Here is an 18,882-nt window from a genome sequence, read left to right on the forward strand (position 1 = left end):
AGGTTCACCGCCCTCCAGCTGAAGAACTTCGTCCTCACTTCCATTCTAAAAGGACGCCCCTCTGTCCTGAGGCTGTGCCCTCTGGTTCTAGACACCCCCCCCAACCATAGGGTGGACGTGGAGAGGGTGTTTCCTATCTCCTGCTGAGGGGAGTCTCGTTGTGTCGGTGGGGGGGGGGAATGCTTCCCGCTGGGTTGCTGTGGCAACGCGTCCCGCCGCCGGATAACTCCTGGACCCCTTGGTCTGTCCTACAGATGGGGGCCTGCTTCTCAAAAGTCTTCAACGGTTGCCCACTGAAGCTGAACTGCTCCGTCTCGTGGATCCACCCCAAGACGAGAGGTAAGGAGGGGTGAGGGAATGGGGGTGGGGGGGCGAGAGGGGGTGGCAGGGTAGAGAGGAGAGGGGAGTGTGTAAGAAAGGGGGGGAAGGCAGTGGGGAAGAGAGAGTGGGGGGAGTGAGGGTGCTGAAATGAAGAGGGGCCGAGGGAGTTGGGGGGGGTAAGAGAAAGGGAGGGAGAAAGCAGGAGGGAACGAGTGAAAGAAAGACATAAGGATGGAGTGAGAGAAAGATGGAGGGAGGGAGAAAGACTTACGGAGTGAGAGAGTGGGTTAGGCACCAGGAGCTATTTCTGGAGATCCAGAGCACTGTTCTTTCCTCCTGAACCACATCACCTGTCAGGACTGGTGTTGCTTCCTTCAGACCCCAGTCTGGAAGACCCTCCCACCCTCTCCCTTGATTCAATGCCCCCCACCCCCCCCCCGGAAAACAGCCCCTTCCACCGAGCTCCCTGTCGGGTCTGAATCGGCCCGGCTGCCTGCTGTGACTATCGATATTTTCTGCTGCAGATCAGTATTTAATCCTCGGGGTCGAGGAAGGGATCTACACCCTGAACCTCAACGAGCTTCACGAGGACACCATCGAAAAGGTGGGCGAGTTGGCTACCGTTACCGTCTCCTTAGAAACACACGCTCACCCTCGCGGAGGGACAGGTCTGACTCGCGCACACACTCTCTCTCACTCACTCACACAGAATGGGGTTGTAGCACACGTCGGATATGTCTGCTGTTCACTGTGTGTTAACTCTGGGATGTAACCCTCTGCCCCCCTGTCTGTCTCCACAGCTGCTCCCTCACAGATGTTCCTGGCTTTTCGTCATGAATAACGTCCTCATGTCCGTCACAGGTGAGTAATCCCCCACGTCTCCCACCGTCTTACGTCCTCGTGTCCGTCACAGGTGAGTAATCCCCTCCGCCCTTCCTCCATCCCCTGGATCACCACACAGATGCGATCTCTGGGCACAAACCCCTGTCTCCTGGCACTTGCTCCTCATCGCCCCTCCCGCAGTGCAGTGTCGTGATACCCACTCACCGCCCCTCCTACAAGGTAGCACTCCCAGTGTCTCCTGCCTTCCCTCACTCTCTCCGTGTTCCAGGGAAGTCTCTGCAACTGTGTTCCCACAACCTGGTGACTGTGTTCGAGCAGAGGAAGAGTCTGCACAAGAGGCAAGTTCACATCTCACTCCCAACCAACAAGCTGACCGACAAAATCATCCCCAAGTACGTAATATTCTCACTGCATCTCTGTCTGTTTCTCACTGCCTCTGTCTCCCCCTCTGCCCCTCCCCCCCTCTCAACCCCCTCTCTCACCCCTCCCCCTCCCCCTCTCCCTCTCTCTCCCCCTCCCCCCTCTCTCACCCCTCCCCTCCCCTCCCCCCTCTGCCCCTCCCCCCTCTCTCACCCCTCCCCCCCTCTCCCCCTCTGCCCCTCCCCCTCTCTCACCCCCCTCTCCCCCTCCCCCTCCCCTCCCCTCTCCCCCTCTGCCCCTCCCCCCCTCTCAACCCCCCTCTCTCACCCCTCCCCTCCCCCCTCTCCCCCTCTGCCCCTCCCCCTCTCTCACCCCCCTCTCCCCCTCCCCCTCCCCCCTCCCCCTGTCTCCCCCTCTGCCCCTCCCCCTCTCAACCCCCCTCTCTCACCCCTCCCCCTCCCCCTCCCCTCCCCCCTCTCCCTCTGTCTCCCCCTCTGCCCCTCCCCCCTCTCTCACCCCCCTTCCCCTCTGCTCCGCCCCTCCCCCTCTCCCTCTCTCTCCCCCTCCCCCCTCCCCCTCTCCCTCTCTCTCCCCCCTCTCTCACCCCCCTCTCTCACCCTCTGCCCCTCCCCTCCCCCTCTCCCTCCCTACCTCTCCTCCTGTCTCTGACTCTCTGTCTCTATTTCCCTCTGTGGATATTTGTCACGGAGGGTGATTCAGAGTCTGGGAGAGCGGGGTGGGGAGGAGGGTGAGGGTGAGGGGATTTGGGGGGAGGAGAATTATTTTAGTAACAACAGTGGGAGCCAGGGTGGCTCATGGGGAACACGGGAACGGACTGGAGATGGGGATCTCGGGAGAATGAGGAGGGAGGGGGCCAGAGGCAGCAGTGAACCCTTGAACAGACTTGCTGTCTGAGTCAGGACTGCCTTGTGGAGTCACTCGGTCCACCTCCTCCATCCTGGGCTGTGACCCACATCCCACACCACCGAGCCCCTCGGTATGCAGAGGCTGTCATCACTTCAAGCCCTGCCAGGCTGAAAGCCCCCTCCTCCCTGTAAGGCAGGGCGCTGGGACGCCCCCTCCTCCCTGTAAGGCAGGGCGCTGGGACGCCCCCACCTCCCTGTAAGGCAGGGCGCTGGGACGCCCCCACCTCCCTGTAAGGCAGGGCGCTGGGACGCCCCCACCTCCCTGTAAGGCAGGGCGCTGGGACGCCCCCACCTCCCTGTAAGGCAGGGCGCTGGGACGGTTCGGCGTGCAGGTTACAGAAACACACAGTGAACTCTCCGTGACACTGACACACAATCCTGCATGGGAATCACTGCGGAGGAGCCCCCGGCCCCCTGGTCCGCCACGGAGGGGCCCCCGGCCCCCTGGTCCGCCGCGGAGGGGCCCCCGGCCCCCTGGTTCACTGCTGCCCGAGGCGATCGTGTCCCTGGTCCTGGGGCGGCAGGGATCTGTGGGTCTGCACCGCGGACAGAACTGACCGTCTGTTCCCCTTGCAGGAAGTTCGCCGCGTCCTGGAAAGTCCCGGACAGCAAGGGCTGCAGGAAGTGTTCCGTAGGTAAGGAAGGAGGATCTTGTCAGCCGGGATGGACCCGCCGTGAGATCGCCAGCAAATCCCACAGCCGATTCCAGCTACCCCACACTGCCAGTTATTCCAGACGTTAACCCCCCTGGATCAGATCCCAGCCTGTAACCCTCCCCCAGGAATCTGTTATTCTGTGTAAACATCCTGAACACCTGGATCAGATCCCAGCTTGTAACCCACCCCCTGGGAATCTGTCATTATATACGTAAACCCCAAGTTAATCCCTGGACTAGATCCCAGCCTGTAAGCCATTCCTGAGGCTCTGTAATTCTATATATAAACACCCCTTACCCCTAGATTAGATCCCAGCCTGTAACCGGGGGTCTGTTATTCTATATATAAATCTCTGAACCCCTAGATTGGGTCCCATCCTGTAACCCCCTGCCCCTCTATGACCGGCGGACTCCAAACTCACTGATGCCTGACATGAAGCCATGCTCAGACCGCAGCTTTGCCTGCAGAGAGCTGAGGGTCTTTGTCTCTCTCTGTCGCCAGTGAGGAATCCGTACACCGACGCCACCTTCCTCTGCGGGGCCCTGGACAACGCCGTCATACTGATGCAGTGGTACGAGCCCTCGCAGAAGTTCCTGCTGATCAAGGTACGCATTCCGAGGCAGGGGAGTTACTGGGCCTCGAGCTTGCCGGCTGCAGGGGTGGGAGGGCGCGCAGTTTATCGGAACTCAGCGACGCCCAAAACCAGGGTGGTGGTGGGGGGGGAAGCGAAGGATGGGGGCCCCCTGAAATCGCGACATTTCCACAGTCAGGATCCTCTTCCCCCTGCCTGCGACTTCGACTTTGCGAGGGCTCGAGGCTCCAGCTCCGGCCTCCAGGAGGGAAATTTGTCATTGAGGCCGGTACGTGCAGACGGTCAGAGAAAACTGACCACCAGAGACCGGAGCTGGGAGGGAGGGAGTGAGGGAGCTCCGCGCTGCGGGAGGGACGGTGGGGAAGGAGCATTGAGCCGTGGGAGGGGTGACGAGGAGGGAGCTCCGCGCTGCGGGAGGGGGCAGCAGGGAGAGCGCGACGTGTTACGAACAGTTCTCGATTAGTAAGGGCGCCAAAGGTTACGGGGAGAATAAAACAGCCTTGATAAAATGACAGAGCAGACTTGATGGGCCGAATGGCCTGATTCTGCTCCTGTGTCTTACAGTCTGCAAGGAGGGAATGCCACGCTGCGGGAGGGGGGTGGCGAGGATGGGGCACGTGCCGAGGGAGGGGTGGGGGGGGTGAAGGAGGTCCTCGCTGCGGGAGGGACGGCAGGGAGGAGGGGCAGTGCTGAGCGGGCGACGTCTCTCAGGTGAGGTGTTAAACCTAGAGATGAAGATCAGCTTTGTCACACGTACATCGAAACATACCGTGAAGTGCGTCGCTTGCGTTAAACGCAGTCTGAGGATGAGCTGGGGGCAGCCCGTGAGTGTCGCCATGTTTCCAGCGCCAACATAGCATAGAAACATAGAAAACCTATAGCATAATACAGGCCCTTCGGCCCACAAAGCATGTCCCTACCTTAGAACTACCTAGGTTTTACCCATAGCCCTCTATTTCTCTAAGCTCCACGTAGCCATCCAGGAGTCTCTTAAAAGACCCTATTGTTTCCACCTCCACCACCGTTGTCGACAGCCCATTCTGCACAGTCACCACTCTCTGCATAAAAAAACATCTCCTCTGTACCTGCTTCCAAGCACCTTAAAACTGTGCCCTCTCGTGCTCGCCATTTCAGCCCTGGGAAAAAGCCTCTGACTATCCACACGATCAATGCCTGTCATCATCTTGTACACCTCTATCAGGTCACCTCTCATCCTCCGTCACTCCAAGGAGAAAAGGTCAAGTTCACTCAATCTATTCTCATAAGGCATGCTCCCCAATCCAGGCAACATCCTTGTAAATCTCCTCTGCACCCTTTCTGTGGTCTCCACGTTTTTCCTGTAGTGAGGCGACCAAAACTGAGCACAGTACTCCAGGTGGGGTCTGACCAGGGTCCTATATAGCTGCAACATTACCTCTCGGCTCCTAAGTTCAATTCCATGATTGATGAAGGCCAATGAACCGTATGCCTTCTTAACCACAGAGTCAACCTGCGCAGCTGCTTTGAGTGTCCTATGGACTCGGACCCCAAGATCCCTCTGATCCTCCACACTGCCAACAGTCTTACCATTAATACTATATTCTGCCATCATATTTGACCTGCCAAAATGAACCACTTCACACTTATCTGGGTTGAACTCCATCTGCCACTTCTCAGCCCAGTTTTGCATCCTATCAATGTCCCGCTGTAACCTCTGACAGCCCTCCACACTATCCACAACACCCCCAACCTATCTGTCATCAGCAAATTTACTAACCCACCCCTCCACTTCCTCATCCACAACTCACTGGCCCTTACTAACGTCTTTGGACTGTGGGAGGAAACCAGGGCACCCGGAGGAAACCCACGCGGTCACGGGGAGAACGTACAAAGTCCTCGCGGGCAGCACCGGGGATCGCACCCAATGGATGCCACTGATAATCTTTACGCTAGCCGCTACTCAACCGTCCCACTGCTGCAATTATCTGCACGTGGTTATATCTGGTAATTTTGCATTAATCATGTTTAAACATGCAGCCGGGAATTATATTCCCGAGTCGTTATTGAGTAGCGGAGTTGGGGGGGGGTGACGTCAGCGACAAGTAACGCAAGAGATTCTGCAGACGCTGGAGACCCAGAGCAACACACACAAGATGCTGGAGGAACTCAGCAGGCCAGGCATCATCCCCGGAAACTGACAAACAGCCGATGTTTTGGGCCGAGACCCTTCTTCAAGACTGAGAAGGAAGGGGGGGGGAGATGCCAGAATAAAAAGGTGGGGGGAGGGAGGAGGATATCTGGTGGGCGGGAATGGTAAAGGGCTGGAAAAGGAGGGGAGTGGATCTCAGGAGAAAGGGAAGAAGGGGATCCAGGGGGAGGTGAAAAAAAAAGACCAGAGTGGGGAATAGAGGAAGAGTTCTGGGGTGGGGTGGGGGAACTTATTTATCAGAAGGAGAAATCAATATTCATGCCATCGGATTGGAGAGTACCCATACGATATTAAGGTGTTGCTCCTCCGCCCCGAACATCTTGGCACAATATTGGGCCGTGGATGGACACGTCGGAACGGGAGTGGGAATTAAAATGTTTGGCCACCGGGAGGTCTCGCTCGTGGCAGATGGAGCGGAGGTGCTCGACAAAGCCGTTTCCTCCCCCCCCCCCCAACTTGGGACGGGTCTCACCAATGGAGAGGAGGCCACGCCGGGAGCACCGGACACCATGGACGACCCCGGCACCCCCCTGTTGCCTCGCCCGGAGTGTCTCCCAGCCAGAGGGAGGACGGCGTTTCACTGGAAAGGGGACGGAGGAGATTGATGAGCGAGTTACTGGGGCTGGGGGGGGCAGGGTGGGGGCGTGGAGAAGCTGGATAGGACGGGGCTGGAACGTAGGAGGATGAGTGTTGGATCTGGAAGTCAAGAATGAGGCAGAAAGCTTGGTGGTTCATTTTGATAAATAAGCTTGGCTGATTTATTTATTGAGATATCGTGCGGAACAGGCACTACCAGCCCAACAACCCCTCCCCACCTAGCCTAATCACCAATGACCAATCTCCCTACCAACCGGCACGTCTTTGGACTCTGGGTGGAAACCAGAGTGCCTGGGGGAAACCACACGCGGTTCACGGCAAGAGAACGTACAAACTCCTCACAGACAACGCTGGAGTTGAACTCTGAACTCTGAGCCCTCCCCCCCCCCAGCTGGAATAGCGCCACACTAGCCATTAAATGCTGATTTATACTTCTGCGTCAAATCGACGCCGTAGGTATGGCGTCGCCGCGAACCCTACGTAGTGCCTACGCGGATCCCTACGCCGCAGCCTGACGCGCACCTCTCCCAAGATGAAACTACGCGACGCAGACCGCAACAACTGTGATCGGTCCGCCTGGTAGCATCGCATTTCCTCCTACGCTGCAATAGCTTCCCATTGGGCGACTGAAGGGCAGGGAAGGAACTCTGGCTGCAATGTTTTCCATAAAGCTTTACAGACCTCCGAAATGATGGAGGACGCATTTCGCTTTCGCGAGAAAAGACGCTCGCTTTAAACTGGTTTACCCCGAGAAAGACTACCATGACCATGAAGCCTTGCACGGGCGGCTGTGTGCACATGCGCGACGTGCCCGAATTGCAGAGCGACGCAGACACACCAACGCACAAGTATAAATGCTCACAACACGCGTAGGCCACTTGCGTAGGTTACGGCGTCTATTTGACGCACAAGTATTAATCAGGCTTAATGGAGTTGGCGACGATTTGTCCACAGATTTTAGAACTGGCTTATTTATACTGTTTTTATTGAGGAAATTACTGATTCACTACATCGAATTCCAAAGAAGCAAAGGGCGTGAAGCGCAAAAGAACTGTGAGTTCGTTTAAAGCAGAATGGCTTAATGGCTTGCTAGCTGTTAAAATGAATACCTCTCTACATAAAATTCCGTGCACACATGTTGTCACGGGGCAAAAAAATTGTACGGCACAGGATTTTTTGCGCACTCTGGTCATTACAAATTAGAGGGAGCATTAGTCGTCACAAGGAACTCCGAGATTCGTTTTCCTGCGGGTATCCTCAGCAAATCTACAGAATAGTAACTGTAAACAGGATCAATGGAAGGTCAACCAGAGTGCAGAAGACAACAAACTGTGCAAATGCAGATATAAATAAATAGCAATAAATAACAAGAGCATGAGATGAAGAGTCCTTAAGGTGAGATCATTGGTTGTGGGAAGGCCAGAAATAGAATCAGTGTAGTTAAGCAACACACATCAAAGTTGCTGGTGAACGCAGCAGGCCAGGCAGCATCTCTCGGAAGAGGTACAGTCGGCGTTTCAGGCCGAGACCCTTCGTCAGGACTAACTGAACGAAGAGTGAGTAAGGGATTTGAAAGTGGGAGGGGGAGGGGGAGATCCAAAATGATAGGAGAAGACAGGAGGGGGAGGAATGGAGCCAAGAGCTGGATAGGTGATTGGCAAAAGGGATATGAGTGTAGTTAACACCTTTTGTTCAAGAGCCTGTTGGTTGTGGGGGGGGTGGGGGGTTGTAACCGTCCTTGAACCTGGATGTGCGAGCCCTGAGGCTCTTGTACCTTCTAGCAGCGAGAAGAGAGCCTGGCCTGGGTGGTGGAGGTCTCTGATGACGGATGCTGCTTTCCTATGGCAATGTTTCATCTGGATGTGCTCGATGGTGTCCTGGGTTGGAGCCACTACCTCTTTGTAGGATCTTCCTTTCAAAACCATTGGTGTTCCCGTATCAGGCCATGATGCAGCCAGTAATTATGGAGGCCAGGCAGTATCTATGTAAAAGAGTAAACAGTGAGTGTTTCGGGCCAAGACTCTTTATCAGGACTGGGAAGAAAAGATGAAAAGATAACTCTGACTTCTCATCTTTTATTTTTCCAGTCATGATAAAGGGTCTCAGCCCAAAACGTCGACTCTTTACTCTTCTCCATAGATGCTGCCTGACCTGCTGAGTTCCTCCAGCATTGTGTGTGTGTGTGTGTGTGTGTGTGTTGCTCTGGATTTCCAGCGTCTGCAGATTTTCTCGTGTTTGTGACACCAGTATTTACTGTTGACATGTTGTATATTGGGCGATGTCATATCACCGTGCGATTGCCTTATTGGATACAAAGTCGCATAGCGGTCAGCGCCAGCAATCACCGGTCAGGGACCGATTCCTGCTGGGAGCTTGTATGTTGTACGAAACCCACGCGGGTTTCCTCCGGGTGCTCTGGTTTCCTCCCACATTCCATGGTCATACGGGTCAGGGTTAGTGGGTTGCGGGCGTGCTACGTTGGCGCCGGAAGCGCAGCATCACTTGCGGGCTGGCCCCAGCACATCCTCGGACTGCGTCGGTCATTGACGCAAACGGAGCGTTTCACTGCATGTGACAAATAAAGCTCATCTTCAGATCTCTGGAGGTCCGTTATTAATCATGTGCTCAACAATCGAATTGTTATCAGCAGTTATTTTTATTAATGTCATATTTGCAATTATTACTAAACATAGAACCCGGCTGGTGGCGTAGTGGCGTCAGCGCCGGACTTCGGGACGGAAGGTCCCGAGCTCGAATCCAGCCGGCTCCCCTGCACGCTTTCCATCCATGCTGGGTTACGAGCTGGTGATCTCTTTGGAAACTCACCCGGCAGGAGGCAATGGCCGTAACTTGCCTCGTACGCAGTTCTCCCCTACGTCAGAGAGGCATGGAGGGAAATCGTCCGCTAACCAGAGAAACTCCAGATGCGAAGTACCTTTCCTTTCCTGCTAAACATAATAAGTGGTTGTATTGTTAAATATTAGAGATTAGCGGGAAAAATGGTTACAATGAGCCGCCACTTTATTATAGGATGGGTTAGCAGGCCCAAGGGCCCGAATGGTCTCACTCTGTTGCCGGCTATTGTCCTACCGTATTCCTGCAGTGATCCAGCCCCGCTCTTCCTTTCAGCAATTCAGCCTGAGCCTGCCGAACCCTCTGAACATCTTCGAGCTGCTGGTGTTCCCGGACGAGGAGTATCCCCGGGTGTGCCTGGGCGTCCGCGCCCCCACGCACCCCAGCCAGGTGCTGCAGTTCGAGACGGTCCAGCTCATGTCCTCCGGAACTCTCCTTCGCCACTCACGGCCAGGTGGGCAGCGCCGGGGTCAGAGTCGGTGTGGGGGGGGGCGGGGAGGGGCGCCTCTCACTCCCTCGCCAAATGGAGTGACCGCCCAGCTCAGCCACGTGATCAAAGTTGAGTTTATCGTCGTACGCACAGTGCATAGAACACAAACAGGCCCTTCAGCCCACAATGCTGGCCCTTTAACCTACCCCAACATTCAATCGAACGTCCATCATCAGAGATTCCCCACTATCCGGGCCGGGCCATCTTCTCCCAGCTCCCATCTGGAGCTTGAAGCCCCCATACCTCCAGGTTCTGAAACAGCTCCCACATAGTCCTCCATTTTTATTTCATCCACATGCCTATCTGAGAGTCACTGAAATGCCCCAAATGTATCAGCCTCTACCACCAGATTCCACACACCTACCACTCTCTGTGTGTGTTTAAAAACGGCAGCAGATTCCACATACCTAGCACTCTCTGTATGTAAAAATAAAAAAAATCCTACCTCTGACACCCCCCCTCTATGCTTTTCTCTAAACACCTTACAATTATGTCCCTTCAGATTAGCCATTTCCACCCTGGGAATAGGTCTCTGGCTTTTCACGCGATCTATGCTTCCTTTCATCTCATACACCTCTATCGGGTTATGAAAAACTGTAAAAGTTGCGATGAAAAGCTTACTTGCAGCAGTGTCACATCCTCCGATTCCAGCCCCTCCAATTTCCCTCCTCCCGCTCCCTCGGTAGCCAGGTTCTTCCCATCTCTTTCGGTGTAACCCATGAAACCGTCCCTCACACCCAATGCCAAATGAGGTTCATTTCTGTGAGTCCGTCCGTGTGTGTGTGTGTGTGTGTGTGTGTGTGTGTGTTGTCAGTTGCTGTAGCTCATCCATTACAAATTCGGTGCGTTGTGCGTTCAGAGATGCTCTTCTGCACACCACTGTTGTAACACGTGATTATTCGAGTTACCGTCATCTTCCTGTCAGCTTGAACAAGTCCGGCCTCTCTCATTAGCAAGGCACTGAACTGCCAGTCTCTGGATGCCTTTTATTTCTCGTGCCATCCTCTGCAAATTCTAGAGACCGTTGTGCGTGAAAATCCCGGGAGATTCTGAGATACTCAAACCACCCCATCTGGCACCAACAATCATTCCAAGACCAAAGTCACTCCGATCACATTTCTTCCCCTATTCTGATGTCTGGCCTGAACACCGACTGACCCTCTTGACCGTGTCAGCATGCTTTGATGCATTGAGTTGCTGCCAGGTGATTGGGCTACTCAGATGTTTGCATTAGGTACCTGATGAGGTGGCCAGTGAGTGAGTATCTGTGGGTGACAGGGAAACGGAGCTTTGCTGAGGGAGTGGGGTCTGGGGATCTTACAGACAGTGCGGTTTGACTCGATGCTTTCTCTCCTCCGGTTTTTTTTTGCAGAGACGTCTCTACTGAACACAAGCCACGTATCTCAGCTCGACAGGGAAAATGTTCTGGTTTGCATTGACAGTAAGTGCTTCACATCGCGGGACTGCTCGGTCTGGTATCTTTACCGGGGATGCCTTTAAGTTATCCCTGGCCAGGGACAGTTGCAATCCAGAATAAGACACAGAATATCCCTTTAAACATACTCACCATAAAGAGTGAAGCTCCCTCCACACCGTCCCATCACACTCTCCCGGGGTCAGACACAGAGTGAAACTCCCTCCACACCGTCCCATCACACACTCCCGGGGTCAGACACAGAGTGAAGCTCCCTCCACACCGTCCCATCACACACTCCCGGGGTCAGACACAGAGTGAAACTCCCTCCACACCGTCCCATCACACTCTCCCGGGGTCAGACACAGAGTGAAGCTCCCTCCGCACCGTCCCATCACACACTCCCAGAGTCAGACACAGAGCGAAGCTCCCTCCCCACCGTCCCATCACACACTCCCAGAGTCAGACACAGAGCGAAGCTCCCTCCCCACCGTCCCATCACACACTCCCAGAGTCAGACACAGAGTGAAGCTCCCTCCACACCGTCCCATCACACACTCCCGGGGTCAGACACAGAGTGAAGCTCCCTCCACACCGTCCCATCACACACTCCCGGGGTCAGACACAGAGTGAAGCTCCCTCCACACTGTCCCATCACACACTCCCGGGGTCAGACACAGAGTGAAGCTCCCTCCACACCGTCCCACCACACACTCCCGGGGTCGGACACAGAGTGAAGCTCCCTCCACACTGTCCCAGCACACACTTCCGGGGTCAGACACAGGGTGAAGCTCCCTCCACACCGTCCCATCACACACTCCCTAGATCCCTAGACATAAAGGCAGCGCACTATACCAATTATCACAGTGTAAAATTTCTCCTGAACTGTGGTGTTAAACACTCCTGTGGCACAGTTTAAGATCCAGGTGTACTGATCACATGCACGTGGCTTTGTGGTGAGAAAGTACGAAGGTCCCCTGTGGTCCCAGTGTCGGGGCATCATCGAGGTTACAACATCAGACTGTAATAACAGCGAGGATGTGTTGTTAGGACGGTGGTCTGAAGAGAAAGGGAAGGATTGGGTCCAGGGTGAAGCTGCCACTCCCGGCAGTACGATGGTGTGGGATGGGTCCGAGTCTCCGTCCGCCCCGGTATCAGCTGGGATTGTGTCGTTCTCCCGCAGACTGCGTGAAGATTGTGAACTTGCAGGGAGAGAAGAGCCACAGGACAACAGCAGACCTGAGCTTCCAGTTCTTCGTCCAGACAGTGGGTGAGTTTGCCTGAGCGTGTGGGCAGCGTGCAACTTGCCCCCTACCCTCCGTTGAGGGCTGGGGAGGAAGTGGCCGGCCCAGTGCACACTTTTTTTTCTGCAATCGCTGCCCCATGGGGGGGGGGGGAAGCGGAAATAATCCTGCTATTATCGGCAGATGCTGCTGCAGTTCAAGTGTTTTGGATCAGTTTTATTTGTCACCTGCACATCAGAATTTACAAGTCTGTTAGATGCATGGGTTACGGCCAGAGGAAAATTGGGTGGAGCCACTTTGCACTGTCGCGCAAGGCTGCTTATTAAGTGCGTCAAAAGTGAAACTCAGAAAAATCTGCAAAAATAGCAAAAAGAAAACCGCCAATAGCAAAAAGGTCTCGACCACAAAACACAATAACTGCTCCATACTTTGTCCCATGTGAACACCCAGCAGCCCCGATCTCTCTCCCCTACTGAGAGTGACAAGCTCTGTTTATTAGGCACCAGGACACACCATCTTTAGTTACCAACAAAGTTAACTTCAGACTGCACATACACATAGACATAGACATACTTTATTGATCCCGAGGGAAATTGGGTTTCGTTACAGTTGCACCAACCAAGAATAGAGTATAAATATAGCAATATAAAAGCATAAGTAGTTAAATAGTAATATGTAAATTATGCGAGTAGATTATGAAATAAGTCCAGGACCAGTCTATTGGCTCAGGGTGTCTGACCCTCCAAGGGAGGAGTTGTAAAGTTTGATGGCCACAGGCAGGAATGACTTCCTATGACGCTCTGTGTTGCATCTCGGTGGAATGAGTCTCTGGCTGAATGTACTCCTGTGCCCACCCAGTACATTATGCAGTGGATGGGAGACATTGTCCAAGATGGCATGCAACTTGGACAGCATCCTCTTTTCAGACACCACCGTCAGAGAGTCCAGTTCCGTCCCCACAACATCACTGGCCTTGCGAATGAGTTTGTTGATTCTGTTGGTGTCTGCCACCCTCAGCCTGCTGCCCCAGCACACAACAGCAAACATGATAGCACTGGCCACCACAGACTCGTAGAACGTCCTCAGCATCGTCAGAATCAGAATCTGATGCACCCCACAATGTAGTTACAATCATATTACAAAGCAAGCAGAACTATCTATTTGGAATACAGTATGCAATCAACATCGACGCATCCTCAGTACTAAAAGAAATTGAATATTCTGCCGTGTATGGCGGGAAAGGCACCACAACACAGCCAACACAAGCTCATCAGCTGGGTTTAGGACCCACTATGCGGAATATACCGGGGAAGACATCGAAGTGCATGCACTCGGAGCAGTGATACGTGTAAGGAGTGCGCTAACTGAGCGCTGTCTGTCACACAGTGAAATGTGTCATTTGCGCCAGTGACTAACAGGGCCCACGCTTCTGGTGCCAACAGATCATCTGGAACGTGGGAGGAAACCGGAGCACTGGCAGGAAACCAACGCGGTCACGTACGGGACCACGGCGGGAATTGAACCCGGGTCACTGGCGCTGTGAAGCGTTTCGCCACTGTGTTGCCACTTCTCGTTCATTCCACAACTCTATTCCCCCCCCCCCACTACTGCCCTGCACGAGGAATAATCCTGCTCTTGTCGGCGGACTCTGCTGCAGTTCAGGAAACGACCCACCAACTCCCGCCGCTTGTTCTCAGCTTCCTGCCCGGTCATTACTGGCTGTGGCGACCCAGCCTTGAGGCAGAGGTCAGGCTGAGTGACAGAGGGAGGAGGGTAAGGGAGGGGCACAGAGCAGGGGCAGGAGGGCACACTGACTGACTGGTCTCCGTTGTGCAGTTTGTCTGCAGGACAGTGTGCTGGCGTTTTGGACACACGGAATGCAGGGACAGAGCCTCCACACAAACGAGGTATGGTACCGGTGGGGACGGGTCTGTCACCGTGTAACACCGGGGTACGGTACCGGTGGGGACGGGTCTGTCACCGTGTAACACCGGGGTACGGTACCGGTGGGAACGGGTCTGTCACTGTATAACACCGGGGTACGGTACCGGTGGGGACGGGTCTGTCACTGTGTAACACCGGAGTACGGTACCGGTGGGGACGGGTCTGTCACTGTGTAACACCGGGGTACGGTACCGGTGGGGACGGGTCTGTCACTGTGTAACACCGGGGTACGGTACCGGTGGGGATGGGTCTGTCACTATGTAACACCGGGGTACAGTACTGGTGGGGACGGGTCGGTCACTGTGTAACCACAATTGATTCCATGTGTCCTTTTACAGATAACTCAGGAGATCACGGATGAATCTCGGAAGTTCCGTGTACTGGGCACCCAACGGTGAGACTCGGGTGTGAGTGCGACAGGGGACTCTGCATAGGCGCACACATTCTCCTATCCCCCCTCTATCTGTAACCCCTCCCTGTGTCTGTAACTCCCTCCAGTCCCTACACCCCTCCCCATCTCTGTAACCCCCTCCAGTCCCTACACCCCTCCCTATCTCTGTAATCCCCTCCAGTACCCTACACCCCTCCCCGTCTCTGTAAACCCCTCTGGCCCCTACACCCCTCCCCGTCTCTGTAACCCCCTCCAGCCCCTACACCCCTCCCCGTCTCTGTAACCCCCTCCGGCCCCTACACCCCTCCCTGTCTCTGTAACCCCCTCCAGCCCCTACACCCCTCCCTGTCTCTGTAACCCCCTCCGGCCCCTACACCCCTCTCCGTCTCTGTGACACTCTCAGGTCCCTAAATCCCTTCCTCTTTCTCTAATGAAATGTGATGTTCCTGTTGTCAGGACACTCTTCCCCCTACCCCACTTCCATGCCCGATAATTCCATTCAATCTCATTGGATTCCCCCGTCGGATCACCATTTAAACCCCGGTTCACCCGGAGTCCGTGTGCCGGTCCGAACGTCCGTGTCTGAGTGATTTGGACAGAGGGTGCTCACGAGGGCCGGCAGGGGGCCCGAGGGGCCGAGTGGCCTGCGACTTCACTGGCAGGATTCCTCGTGTGCTGTTGTTTGGTGACACTGTCTTCCTTTGCTGCCTGCAGGGACATTATCTTGGAGAGCACCCCCACCAATCAACCGGAGGCACACAGTAACCTCTACATCCTGACGGGGCACGAGAGCAGCTACTGAGCCCCCCCAGGCAGGGAAGTGGGGCTCGAACCCACCTAGACTCTGTGTACAGTTCGGGACAGAACCCCAGGAGCTTGCAGGAGACTTCTGTTAATTATTATTTAAGTGGAATTGTATAATAAAAGTTGTGTTTTAATCAGAATGGTTACTGGTGGTTGGATTAAGCTCATTTAAAACATTTGCAATCCCCTTCACCCCTCCCTATCTCTGTAACCCCCTCCGGCCCCTACACCCCTCCCCGTCTCTGTAACCCCCTCCGGCCCCTACACCCCTCCCCGTCTCTGTAACCCCCTCCGGCACCAACACCCCTCCCCGTCTCTGTAACCCCCACCAATCCCTACACCCCTGCCCGTCTCTGTAACCCCCTCCAGCCCCTACAACCCCCCCGTCTGTGTAACCCCTCCGGCCCCTACACCCCTCCCTGTCTCTGTAACCCCCTCTGTCCCCTACACCCCTCCCCGTCTCTGTAACCCCCTCCGGTCCCTACACCCCTCCCCGTCTCTGTAACCCCCTCCTGCCCCTACACCCCTCCCCGTCTCTGTAACCCCCTCCTGCCCCTACACCCCTCCCTGTCTCTGTAACCCCCTCCAGCCCCTACACCCCTCTCCGTCTCTATAACTTCCTCTGTCCCCTACACCCCTCCCTGTCTCTGTAACCCCCCCATCCCCTACACCCCTCCCCGTCTCTGTAACCCCCTCTGGCCCCTACACCCTTCCCCGTCTCTGTAACCCCCTCCGACCCCTACATCTCTCCCCGTCTCTGTAACCCCCTCTGGCCCCGACACCCCTCCCCGTCTCTGTAACCCCCTACGGCCCCTACACCCCTCCCTGTCTCTGTAACCCCCACCGGCCCCTACACCCCACCCCGTCTCTGTAACCCCCTCCGGCCCCTACACCCCTCCCGTCTCTGTAACCCCCCCCATCCCCTACACCCCTCCCTGTCTCTGTAACACCCTCCGGCCCCTACACCCCTCCCTGTCTCTGTAACACCCTCCAGCCCCTTCATCCCTCCCTGTCTGTGTAACCCCCTCCAGTCCCTACCCGTCTCTGTAACCCCCTCCGGTCCCTACACCCCTCCCTGTCTCTGTAACCCCCTCCAGCCCCTACACCCCTCCCTGTCTCTGTAACCCCCTCCGGTCCCTACACCCCTCCCTGTCTCTGTAACCCCTCCAGCCCCTACACCCCTCCCTGTCTCTGTAACCCCCTCCAGCCCCTACACCCCTCCCTGTCTCTGTAACCCCCTCCGGTCCCTACAGCCCTCCCTGTCTCTGTAACCCCCTCCGGTCCCTACACCCCTCCCTGTGTCTGTAACCCCCTCCGGTCCCTACACCCCTCCCTGTGTCTGTAACCCCCTCTGGCCCTTACACCCTTCCTCTTCTGTCTAGCTTTGTCGAGGATGAAGAGGAAGGTTTGAAAAATTATTGATAATATTTGGTGATACAGTGCAGATTAGGCCCTTTGACCTTTCGAGCCTCACTGTCCAGCAACCCCATGACAGCCCGAGTCTAATCACAGGACAATTTTCAATGACCTGCTAACTGGGACGTCTTTGGCCTGTGGGAGGAAAGCGGATAGAACCCACACATTCCACGGGGGTACAGAGACACAATTACTCCTTGCCTGCTCTCCATCTTCCTCTGGGCTCCCCTCCCTCTTTCTCTCTCCCTAGACCTCCCGTCCCATGATCCTCTCCCTTCTCCAGCCTCATATCCCCTTTGCCAATCACCTGTCCAGCTCTTGGCTCCATCCCTCCCCCTCCTGTCTTCTCCTATCATTTCGGATCTCCCCCTCCCCCTCCCCCTTTCAAATCTCTTACTAGCTCTTCTTTCAGTTAGTCCTGACGAAGGGTCTCGGCCCGAAACGTCAACTGTACCTCTTCCTAGAGATGCTGCCTGGCCTGCTGCGTTCACCAGCAACTTTGATGTATGTTGCTTGAATTTCCAGCATCTGCAGATTTCTTCGTGTTTGCGACAATAATAGTAAACTTTAGTGGAAGGTGGTCATCGTGTATGAGGCTGAATAGGTACATTTAACGTCAGGGGAATTACCTTCCCTCCATACCCCCTGATCCCTTTAGCCACAAGGGCCATATCTAACTCCCCTCTTAAATATAGCCAATGAACTGGCCTCAACTGTTTCCTGTGGCAGAGAATTCCACAGATTCACCACTCTCTGTGTGAAGAAGTTTTTCCTCATCTCGGTCCTAAAAGGCTTCCCCTTTATCCTCAAACTGTGACCCCTCGTTCTGGACTTCCCCAACATCGGGAACAATCTTCCTGCATCTAGCCTGTCCAATCCCTTTAGGATTTTATACGTTTCAATAAGATCCCCCCTCAATCTTCTAAATTCCAACGAGTATAAGCCTAGTTCATCCAGTCTTTCATCATACGAAAGTCCTGCCATCCCAGGAATCAATCTGGTGAACCTTCTTTGTACTCCCTCTATGGCAAGGATGTCTTTCCTCAGATTAGGGGACCAAAACTGCACACAATACTCCAGGTGTGGTCTCACCAAGGCCTTGTACAACTGCAGTAGTACCTCCCTGCTCCTGTACTCGAATCCTCTTGCATACCATTTGCCTTTTTTCACCGCCTGCTGTACCTGCATGCCCACTTTCAATGACTGGTGTATAATGACACCCAGGTCTCGTTGCACCTCCCCTTTTCCTAATCGGCAACCATTCAGATAATAATCTGTTTTCCTGTTTTTGCCACTAAAGTGGATAACTTCACATTCATCCACATTAAATTGCATCTGCCATGAATTTGCCCACTCACCCAACCTATCCAAGTCACTCTGCATCCTCTTAGCATCCTCCTCACAGCTAACACTGCCACCCAGCTTCGTGTCATCCGCAAACTTGGAGATGCTGCATTTAATTCCCTCATCCAAGTCATTAATATATATATTAATATATATACAATATACATCCTTTAATTCTTTTTCTTCACAAACATCCACGAAAACAGAGGAGCACCCCAAGGCATGAATGGCAGTTAAAAGTTAGAACCTTAAAGTCCACCGCCTCCCCCCCAGCTCCCCCATCCCATGCACAAGGGGATTGATGATAGAGTTTGACACGTAGATGGATAGGAAAGGTTTAGAGCGGAGGTTCCTACCCTGGGGTCCATTGACCCCTTGCTTAATGGTCTTGGATCCTGGCATGAAAACAAGGTTGGGAACCCCTTTTATAGATCAAGTACTGGGGTTAGATTGTCGTTTTGTTAAGATTCCAGTCGAGATTTCATACTAAAATTGGAAT

The 18,882-nt window shown here is 54.6% G+C and overlaps 1 protein-coding gene across 2 annotated transcripts in view; it reads left to right on the plus strand.

The window, feature by feature from the left end:
* Positions 1 to 15,766, plus strand: part of LOC134339729 (mitogen-activated protein kinase kinase kinase kinase 2-like) — a 95,972-nt gene extending 80,206 nt beyond the window's left edge. For both annotated transcript variants that reach the window (XM_063036453.1, XM_063036455.1), the window contains 12 exons: positions 255 to 339; positions 846 to 925; positions 1,122 to 1,182; positions 1,433 to 1,556; positions 3,027 to 3,085; positions 3,608 to 3,711; positions 9,613 to 9,790; positions 11,199 to 11,267; positions 12,424 to 12,510; positions 14,321 to 14,391; positions 14,767 to 14,822; positions 15,534 to 15,766. In XM_063036453.1, the coding sequence (XP_062892523.1) occupies positions 255 to 339; positions 846 to 925; positions 1,122 to 1,182; positions 1,433 to 1,556; positions 3,027 to 3,085; positions 3,608 to 3,711; positions 9,613 to 9,790; positions 11,199 to 11,267; positions 12,424 to 12,510; positions 14,321 to 14,391; positions 14,767 to 14,822; positions 15,534 to 15,621 (1,062 nt within the window). In that variant the 3' untranslated portion in view covers positions 15,622 to 15,766. The remainder of the gene's footprint in view (positions 1 to 254; positions 340 to 845; positions 926 to 1,121; positions 1,183 to 1,432; positions 1,557 to 3,026; positions 3,086 to 3,607; positions 3,712 to 9,612; positions 9,791 to 11,198; positions 11,268 to 12,423; positions 12,511 to 14,320; positions 14,392 to 14,766; positions 14,823 to 15,533) is intronic.
* Positions 15,767 to 18,882: the final 3,116 nt, after the last annotated feature.

Source organism: Mobula hypostoma, chromosome 30, assembly GCF_963921235.1.
Source record: "Mobula hypostoma chromosome 30, sMobHyp1.1, whole genome shotgun sequence".
Lineage (NCBI taxonomy): Eukaryota > Metazoa > Chordata > Chondrichthyes > Myliobatiformes > Myliobatidae > Mobula > Mobula hypostoma.